This window comes from Myotis davidii, unplaced genomic scaffold (genome assembly GCF_000327345.1).
Source record: "Myotis davidii unplaced genomic scaffold, ASM32734v1 scaffold520, whole genome shotgun sequence".
NCBI classification, from domain to species: Eukaryota; Metazoa; Chordata; class Mammalia; order Chiroptera; family Vespertilionidae; genus Myotis; species Myotis davidii.
Genome location: NW_006292908.1, coordinates 2,731,580 through 2,741,450, shown reverse-complemented (window position 1 = coordinate 2,741,450; position 9,871 = coordinate 2,731,580). Strand labels below are relative to the sequence as shown.

Genomic DNA, 9,871 nt, shown 5'->3' with positions numbered 1-9,871 from the left:
ACTGCACGGGGCGGGCAGACCCACGAAGCCGGGCCGCCTCCAGCTGGGACGCTGTGAGCACTGGTGAGGCCCCCATGGCCTGGCTCGGACGAGTGACTGGCACTGGAGATGTGGCTGCATGAACAGGCCTGTTTTCCTCAATCAAAATCTCCCTCGACTCCCCTACCCCACACCCACCCACCTCCTCCCAGGCCGCCTGGGGGTGGGAATGCCACAGCACGTGGCATGGTCTGAGGACACGCTGTCTGTCCCACTGGGGACCACAGGGGCCCTGGCTGCGCGGTGTCCTCCCCGAGTCTGGTGAGCCCCAGCGAGCGCCCCCCACTCACGTGCTCATCGGAGGCGTAGAGGACCTCCATCAGCCGCTGCACGAGGCTGTCGCTCTCCTGGCCCTGCTCCTGGCAGAGCAGCTCGATCTCCCGCAGCTTCCCGAAGTAGAAGTCCCGCTCCTTCTCCACACCTTCCAGGGCCAGCTTCAGCGAGTGTACCTGCGGGCCGAGGTGGAGAGACAAGCCGCCACCCAGTGTCAGACACGCGGCCACCTGCCAGTGCGGAGCCCAGGACACGCAGAGACAGACGTGCAAACACGCGGCCACCTGCCTGAGCGGAGCCCAGGACACACAGAGACAGACACGCAGAGACAGATGTGCAAACACGCGGCCACCTGCCTGAGCGGAGCCCAGGACACACAGAGACAGACACGCAGAGACAGATGTGCAAACACGCGGCCACCTGCCTGAGCGGAGCCCAGGACACACAGAGACAGACACGCAGAGACAGATGTGCAAACACGCGACCACCTGCCTGTGCGGAGTCCAGGACACACAGAGACAGATGTGCAAACACGCGGCCACCTGCCTGTGCGGAGCCCAGGACACACCGAGACAGACACGCAGAGACAGATGTGCAAACACGCGACCACCTGCCTGGGCGGAGCCCAGGACACACCGAGACAGACACGCAGAGACAGATGTGCAAACACGCGACCACCTGCCTGGGCGGAGCCCAGGACACACCGAGACAGACACGCAGAGACAGATGTCCAAACACGCGGCCACCTGCCTGTGCGGAGCCCAGGACACGCAGAGAGAGACGCGCTTGCAGAAAGCCACGCTGTGCACGTCCGCGGGAGGAACTGTGTGCGGCCTGGGTCTGGGCCAAAACGTCATGTCCAACCTCCAAGCGCAGTCCTTCCCCCGGCAGGGAGTGTGAGTGTGAACAGGGCCTGAGGGGGTTCCGCTGGACACAGCGCCCGCCCGCGGGCTGAGGACACTTCCCCTCCTGCCCACAGGGCCAGGGGGCCAGCCACCCCTTCCTCAGAGCTGCCCCTCCTGCAGGGCGGCGCGAGGCGAGGAGCGACAGGCACGGAGAGGCTGGCGCTGTGGTCACTCAGAAGTATTCTGAGGACGCTTGTGGCTCCACAGCACCTGCATGGAGTCACCCTTAGTTTTGGACCAAAGAGGACAAATGCTCTCTCCTGGGAAACAGGTGCTGACCACACAGGAGAACGGGGGAGACCAAATCCTGGGGAGCGCGTCCTAACTCCAGTCCTGGTGTCGTGGGTGACGGAAAGAAATGGAAGCTCGTTCCCTCAGGAAACAGTGCCCCCTCCTGCTCCGTGATGCCGGCCAAGGACCTTGCGGGCTGTTCGCCCCTCAGGTGGTCACGGACAGCGTGCTGGTGGCTGGAGGGAGGCAGAGCGGGGCTGTCTCGGCTGAGGGGGCACTCAAGGGGTAGGCAGCTCCACTCGGGCCCAAACCATCACCGTTCCTGCTCCGAGAGCTCAATGCCTCTGCCCTTCGTGCGTTTCCTACTCACGCAGAGAATGCTCTTTAGGAGGCAAGTGAAGTCGCCCAAAGGCCCTCTCAGCACACGGAACACCACCTCAGCAGAGTTTCCGAGAATTACTCTGGGATGGAAATTTGTCTCCCTTTGCTAATGACAGAGCCTCCGTGCACGCAGCCAGTCTGTGGGATCAGTGATGCGTCCATATGTACCCTGAGCACAGGCGATGTCCACCCTCTCGCACACCTGGCAGACTCCTGTCCGCGGCCGGGCACCCAGGGGCAAACCCGCATCCATCCTGCAAGACCCAGGCCATGGTCCCTCGGGGCACCTTGCTGATGCCTCTGGGAGCTGCTCGCCAAGCAGCAGGGCACCGACTTGCCACCAGTTCCCGCGATTTCTCATCGCACTGCTGCTTGGACGCTGGTAAAAACTGAAGGCAGCCAGCAGCCTCAATTCCGCGAAAAAGAAACTCCCCTCATTCTCCAAATCCTCTCTTGCTCTAACACAAACCACCCCCCACCCCCACCCCCACATAGGCACGAGGTTTCTGGTCACAGCTGAACAAGGGTGAGGCCTGTGTGCCTCTCGAGCGAGCTCTGGTCTGCGCGATGAGCAGAGAGCTGAGGCCTCGGCAGCGATCCCCAGCCCACGTCAGCCCCTGGTGGTGGTCCAGACGCACTAGGTAATGATGCGCAGCTATAACCATTCCCTAGTAAAACCCACAGGAGCTAAATTATGTGATGAAAGATCAATTGGCAGCTGATTCCCTGCTGGAAGTCCCACTCATAAAGCCCGGTGCCTCCTGCTCCCTCACGCTCACAGCTGGGGGAGGGGGGAGGGGAAGCTGGGGAAGGGCCTCAGGGAGGCCAGGGAAGGACAGGAGCAGCCTTCCCCTCTCCCTCTCTCCCCACCACCCGCTAAGCAGCCCCCCCCCGCCCCCGCCTGGGTGCCAGCTCCCCAGCAACTCCCTGCTTATTGCAGTTGTCTTTCTCCCCCATCCTCTGATTCATTTCCGCGGCTGGACTCGCCTAGTGGTGCTGCACGGTGTGTGGGAGACCGCGTGAACGCAGGCACGGCCGCGGACACATGCGAGTTCCTAGTTTACGGCACCTTCACTTCCTGTTGCTACTGTAACCCACCTCCAGCCTAGGCCCTTCACTCAGCATTCCTGTCCCGCGTCCCGGTTCTAACCCGCTGGTGCCTGCGTGGCTCCCCCCCCACCCCACCCCCGGTTTCCGGGGGGCACCCTGCAGGCTTCGAGCAGTGAGGCATATGGCCCAGCTCGCAGGGCTGTCCTCCCACCTGCCACCTGAGGAGAATGAGATGAGTGTTACCGGGACTTCTGTGTGGGCTCCAACCCAGACGCGCAGGTAACGCGGGCATCCCGGTTTCTAAATCAAAGTCCGACCCGGCGATTACTTAAGACTTTGCCTTTTCCATTGGTGATCAGAATTGTAACGAAACGCCCTAGTTAGCAACTGTCTGCTTTTAAACTAGTTCGTGACTGCAAATGTACAGTGATCTCAAAAACCACTTCCAGACGCCTGCTGGCTCATCAAGCATCAGCTGCATCACTGGGAACGGGCGGAGTGGTGGGAAGGACAGGCCGGGGAGTGGTGGGAACAGGGAGTGGTGGGAATGGCCTGGGGACCTGGATGAAGGCTCCCCGCCCAGTGGGCGGAGCAGCCTGGATATAAGACCATCCTCCTAACCCAGGTTGATGGCTTTTGCAGCGGACCCCTCCCTATCAATTGCTTTATTACTATTAAAACTTTATGAACACCTAAACTGAGAGAGTGACTACTAAACACTGCTGTCTTATACGGGCAGAATTTTTTGTTTGAAATGAAGTTCTAACCCTTCCCTTAAAACACACCCCACATAGAGAGGGTTCAGTGTGACTTCATATAGACAATGAGCTGCTGTCAGCTGGAAAGCACCGACGCTGTCACACAGGGAATCCGAAGGCAGTGCAGCCAGCTTTGCTGGGATCGGGAGGAATATTCGGTGGAAAGGAATGTTCTATCGAAAAGACACTGGGCTTTCTCATCACCCGGTACTGGGCTCAGTGCTCCTGGGTAACAAGTCTCGGCCGCGGGGAAGTGTCAGGTTGTCGCTCTTGGCTGCGTGGTCACCTGCCTGACAGTGCTGTCCGCACGCTCCATGAGGGGAGGGTGGCTGTCCTGCTGCCACATTCCCAGCATCACGCGCAGGGTTGGTCACACACAACAAGCCTGACACCGGCTGAGAGGAAGAGGAAGGGAGACTAGCCCTAAAGCCTCAAGGTCGAGACCGGCCGGAAGTGGACGGACAGGCCGTGGGCTAGAGGGGGCTCCTGACAGACACTCAGGTGTGTGTGTTGGGGTGAGGAGGCGGGTGGGAGGAGGTGGCCAGCAAACCTGCAGTTACCTGGGCCGAGCCCTGTGTCCTGTCTTAACGCAGCTTTGAGATTTGTGATGAACATCTGTATTCACAGTGGGCCCAGACAGTTCCTTTCATTCTTACTTGTCTGCAACCACGGATTCTGCCTCACCTTCTGTGGAGAGCGGCTACAGCATTTGGACAGGTTCAAGCCTCGGACTGACTTGTGGCAAAGCCACATACAAGCCCCAGCTTGGAGGGCAAAGCCCTCCCAGCACATTATAACCAAAAGGCTATGGTTGTAAGCTTGACCTTATAGTCTGACCCTGCAGTCCTAGGTAGCTAAAGGATGTGGGCTGCAAACAGACTGTCACTGTTCCCTCATCCAGGCACAGTGATCCACCTGCCCCAACTGTATTCTCCTGTCTGTTTTCTTTAACCCTTCACCGCCCCTCCTCAGGTTCACCCCTGGCCATGCTGGACGCAGTTCAACCTTCCCTCCCAGAGTTACCCCCTCCCCCCCCAACACCTGTCATGCTCCCACACACGGGGCCAGGGAGGAAGGTGTACCTGTTCATTAAGCTGTAGGACCTGTGTCTCCAAATCTTTGTCCGATTTGGATGCCGAGCCGCTGGAGGAAGCCCTTTTGGCTGATGAGGGGCGAGAAGGTGTGGAGCCTGGTTTAGATGCTGGACTGGACTTAGCTGCACCTGAAAGTGAGCAGAACCAATGATAAACAATGGCAACAGGAAGATGCCGTGTAGACACAGAGCCATTGGGTGATCTAGGAGGAGATTGCTAACAAGTCTAGGAGGCACTGCCAGCGATCCCTGCCCGGAACAGAAGCAGCTCAGATACCGTAGGAAGGACACACGGTAAAATGCAGTGTCGTCTTGGAACTTCCTTAACCCTCTGAGCTCGGGTGCAAGGCGTTTTCCCCATCAAGTAACGTGGGTCAGTGCAGGTGTCCTCCTCCCTCCAGAGAGGTAAGAGTAACAGACACAAAGGGATTTTTAAGCTTTTTTTTTCCTAAGAGGGAAGGTGTTCAGATCAGCTTAAAGTAGCACCATCACTGAGTTTCTACCAAACAAGAAAAAGACCGTATGCTCGATGAACACGTTAGAGGAACTATTAACACCGTGTTTCCTGGCTTTGGTCACGGAAAGAGCGTGGGGACAGCGACACCTCCGTGCAGCGCGCATCCTGGTGCCCCAGTCCTGGTTTCTGTTCCTCGGGCAGAGGCTCCGTGAGAAATGGCTGATGGCCGGGCGGCAGGGAGCGCGCACGAGCTGGGACTGTGCGTGGAAAGCACGGTGCCAGGCTGCGGGGCCAGCTGAGGGCCCCCCACTAGCCACATGTGGGGCAGCTTGCATACAAAAACCAAAAAAGGCTGCAATGTGCTGGAATGCAGTGGTTACACGAGGGTCTAATTACGGGGGAAAGGGCCGGCCGCGGAGACCTTAAGGACACTGACCGTGGAGGAAACCTTAGAACCAGACAGCACAGTCTCCAAGGGATTCAGGAGAGGCTCCTCGACGGCTCGACGACATTAACTGAGATGTTTTGGGGAATGAGTCACACGTGTCAAGGTGTCACCCTATACATTACTTATTTTACAGGGAAAACACGTCTTTACAGCGAAGAGATCGGAGGGTCAGCACCCTAACCACGTGATTCCCAGCGTCGCTACTAATGCTATAAATTGGGGGAAAAGGCACTGATTTCAGGTAAGACCGCACCCCCGGGGCTGGGCTCCTCAGCTCCCCCTCTGCCTAGACCTCAACACAGACACGGAGGTGACCCCGCAGCCCAGCAGCAGGTACAGGGCTATGGCGAGGCTTCTGCACTGCAGGGCTCACTCAGGTCATCGCCGGGCCCACCCCCTTTGTTCTGGACTCGTTCTGACGTGGTGGCATCGGTGGCATCTCGCTGGCGGAGGTGCCCATCCTGTGGCCCGTCCCCAAGTCTCCACCCCGCCCCCACGCTGATGCCTCTGAAGGCCGGGGCGGGGGGAGAGGGGGGCCAGGAGCAGGTCAGCCGGCTTGCAGCCAGCACTGCGCAGTGCTCGGCGGGCCTCTGTGTTGAAGGAACAAATGTTTAATAAATACACAAACAAGCGAGTAAAACCTGGTTGGGGGCTTACAGTTGACCAGTAGCGGCAGAGGGTGGCAGAGGGTTATAAGGTGCTGACAGCAGCTAACAACGTCCAAATGAGCTCTTGATGCCCAGGTAGGAGCAGAGGCTATAAACCGGGGGCCGGCCTGTCCCCGGGCTGGGGCCATTAGTCACAGGGGAGAGCGCCCCCTGAGAAGCGGCAGCGCCTTCCCAGGGGATGTGAGTGACGGACGCCTGGCCGAGTTTAAAACGGGAGCGTCACGTCGGGAAAGACGGGAGACGGCTCTGCTGCTCGAGGGTAACCAGCCTTCAGGGACCTGCGGGAGCCACATCTGGGCTGAGGCTCCCGGGACACCGTGTCCACGGCAGCGGCCAGGTTCCCTGCGTGAAGGCCAGGCCGCCAGGGAAGGAGGCGGAGGAGAGCGGCGGGGGCAGGGGGCAGGGGGCAGGGGGGACCTCGCTGGCCTGCCAGGAGCCCTCCGAGGGCCGCCACCTGCCGCCGAGCGGGGAGGCAGCTTCTGAGAAGTGAGGTTCCTCAGCCCTTCCTGTAAGCAGTGTGTGTGTCACACCGAACACGAAGAACCTGGCGAGCAGACCGACCGTCGGTGGCAGAGGGCACATCCTACAGCGCCCACAGCCTCACGGAGGACCCTGCTGCCCAGAGGCCAACCCACGGATGCTGTGGGGCCTGTACCACCACCGGCCAGTCTCGGCCTGAAGGTGGCGCCTGTGCTTCCTGCAGCCCGTGGACACTGGGCTCAGAGCCCGGCCTTCCCCTGGCACATGGGGTCCCCCTGTATCAGACCCGGCACACGGGGTGCCCTCTATCGGACCCAACACACGGGGTCCCCTGTATCACACCCGGCACACGGGGTGCCCTCTGTCGGACCCGACACACGGGGTCCCCCTGTATTGGACCCGGAGGCCCTGCTGCGGGTGAGCGGACAGGGCAGGGGAGGGGCAGGCCCCACTGGGGTTGCGGTACAGGCCGAAGAAAGGAAGGGATGGAAAACACATTCGGGAACTTCAAGAATAGATCCATTAAATAATTAGTATTTGAAATTTAAAATGAGAGGGATTTCGAAATTCTGATGAAGTTGTTTGGAAAGAAACAGAACACAGAGGGAAATACACATCCGGTGAGTGAGGATCTGAGAGATTCACATCAGCTGCACATTTTACCTTCGAATGAATAAATGCAAGGAAATTAAAGAACAGAAAAAACACGGGGTAGATCCTAGTACCTTCAGAAGTTTAGAGTTTTAAAGACATGCAATTAAGGGTTAAACTAAAAAGCTTATTTCCAAAAGAATCTAAGGTAAGCTCTTCCCACCCAAGCTGCACCTGAAGAAGTAATTCCCCCGCAGCCGGCACGGGAGGAGCTGCACGAGAAACACAACACACGAACGGCAATGAGAAGAACGAGAATCATTTCCTCACCGTGTTTAGTGATTCCTGGTTGGTTTTTTAGGATAAATGATGGTAGGAAGCACCCTACCCGCTACCCCCCTCACCCGACATGAGGAACTGTTTCTGATTCTGGGCTTTAGAAACCGTACTGTCCTCTTTCACACACCACTCTCACGGGCACCAGCTCTTGGGGAGCCACGTGTCTTCCCCACGAACTGGGCCGTTAGTCAGGGAGCTGCCACCTGTGTTCGCGCTTCGTGAAGTGACCCCACAACGTCCTTCAGCGTCCAGCCCTGGGCAGATACTGGGGTCCTTGAAGCCCGATGCATCGGCGACCTCACCCTGTGCACCCCCCAACCCCCCGCCCCTGCCTCTGGGCTCAGCGCTGCTGGGGGGAAACATTCACATGAGCCTTTCTGAGACAGCGGCCGCGGTGGCTGACATGCAGACACAGATTTTTCCTGGAGCCACCAAACATTCCCGTTTTCTTCCAGCCGCGCCTGCCGATGCCCTGAGAGCACCCCGAGTGGCAGCCCTCCGTGACCAGAGTCCTCGCCCCCAGCTTCTCTCCCCCCAATTCTCCCTTCAAACAGGAAGGGGTTTCAGGACAGAAAACAGACAAACGCCGTCCAAGTCCCTGTCATCCTCTGACTTGACCTGACATGATTTCTAACGCTGGCCTCTGAGCGTGGGTCTTGATGAACGCCCTTGCGATTTGGGGCACAAATACGATTCTGCGACATTTTAACTGCAGTGAAACACGGTTTGCGGCCGATTCACCGCCGGGCGAGGCCAGGGCATCGCGGTGTCTCCTGTCAGTAACGAGCAGCTTGCGTAACGTCTGTGGCAAATGCTGCAGCCCCGTGGGCACCGAGGCCTGTGAGCTCGCGATGATGAAGCAAATTAAAGGACTGCGCTTGGCTTGTCCTTCATGGCCGGGCTCTGATGGCATTCTTCTCACATAATCTACCGTAGTCTGTCTGCCAGAATCATAAACGGAAGAGCTAAAAGTACGGCATTAATGCTGCTGACAACAAGCGCATGTGGACAAAGGCACACACCCCCAGTTAGGAAACAATACCTGCGGTGTCCCATGCAGCACGGTGCATTAACAAGAGTTAATGCATCTTGTATACGTGAGAGTTGCTAGGAAAGTAGATCTTAAAAGCTCTCCTCACAGGAGACGGTTGTGACTGGTGGGGGAGGTGTTAGCTAGACTCCTTGGGACGATCAGGTTGCAATCTGTACAAATACCACATCACTGGGAAGCACACCTCCACCAGTTCTATCCCCTAAGAACCAACACAGCGTCCCCCCCCCCCCTCTCCCAGCACTGCGGCTGGCAGAGAACACACTATGTTCACTGTGGGCAGCTCTGACATGACTGTCTTGTCCCTGCACCTGGGCCAATAGATTTTATTTTTCTTTCTTTCTTTTTGGGAGGGAGGGGGTAAATGGGGGGGGGGAGAGAAAGAGAGAGAGAGACATCGATTTGTTGTCCCACTCATTTATGCCGCCACCGGTTGCTGCTTGTATGTGCCCTGACCAGAGTCCGAACCCACAATCTTGGAGTGTCAGGATGATGCTCTAAGTAACCGAGCTACCTAGCCAGGGCTAGATTTTATTTTTTAAACTGAGATAATGAGCTTCGTTAACAAATAAGCACATGAAGCCAGTGCCAGGGAAAGCCAAGGGGCTGGGCGGCTGAGAAGAGGGAATCCCCACGGAAAGGGCCTTAAGTGCGGGACAGCGTCCTCCCACCCCCGCAGCTCTGACCACTGAGCACCAGGGTCTAACCTTCCCACGGAAGGGGCTCGGCTCCTGCACCCTGTGATCCTGTCACTGCTGAGGGCAGCGAGTTCTCAGGGCAATGGGACCGGCAGCGCGGAGCCCGGAGGCGTGGGTCCCTAAGAGGCTGGCTCTTTCATCCTGAAACTAGTTCGCAGCCTCGGGCTCTGTCTCCTCGTGGAACCAGCGGCCACGTCTGGATCCTCCTTTCTGCTCCCTCAGCGTCAGCTCAGAGAAGTGGGCAGTTTTCCCTTCCGAGCGGCTTGGGGCCCTTCAGACCCCGAGCCTGAGCCCAGTGCCCTGTGGGAATGAGGCCCTGGGAGGAGCGGGCATCCTGCATCTTGCCCTCAGGGGGCAGCGGCCAGAGCAGGCCCCGCAGCCAGCGCCTCCCAAGGGTCCTGGCTCTGCT

General features: G+C 58.4%; 1 protein-coding gene and 1 long non-coding RNA gene across 3 annotated transcripts in view; one reads left to right on the top strand and one right to left on the bottom strand.

Moving 5' to 3' along the window:
* The window catches only part of LOC107183508, a 63,163-nt gene that overhangs the window by 48,680 nt on the left and 4,612 nt on the right, over positions 1-9,871 (top strand). The window contains exon 3 of the long non-coding RNA XR_001514298.1: positions 5,769-5,876. This is a non-coding gene — a long non-coding RNA (uncharacterized LOC107183508). The remainder of the gene's footprint in view (positions 1-5,768; positions 5,877-9,871) is intronic.
* MAPRE2 (microtubule associated protein RP/EB family member 2) overlaps positions 59-9,871 on the bottom strand; it is a 115,843-nt gene continuing 106,030 nt past the window's right edge. Inside the window, exons 6-7 of one of the 2 annotated variants that reach the window (XM_015565684.1) lie at positions 4,720-4,859; positions 59-488 (exon numbers count right to left, since the gene is read on the bottom strand). In XM_015565684.1, coding sequence (XP_015421170.1) covers positions 138-488; positions 4,720-4,859 — 491 coding nt within the window. In that variant the 3' untranslated portion in view covers positions 59-137. The remainder of the gene's footprint in view (positions 489-4,719; positions 4,860-9,871) is intronic. The other variant, XM_015565685.1, reaches the window with a different exon arrangement.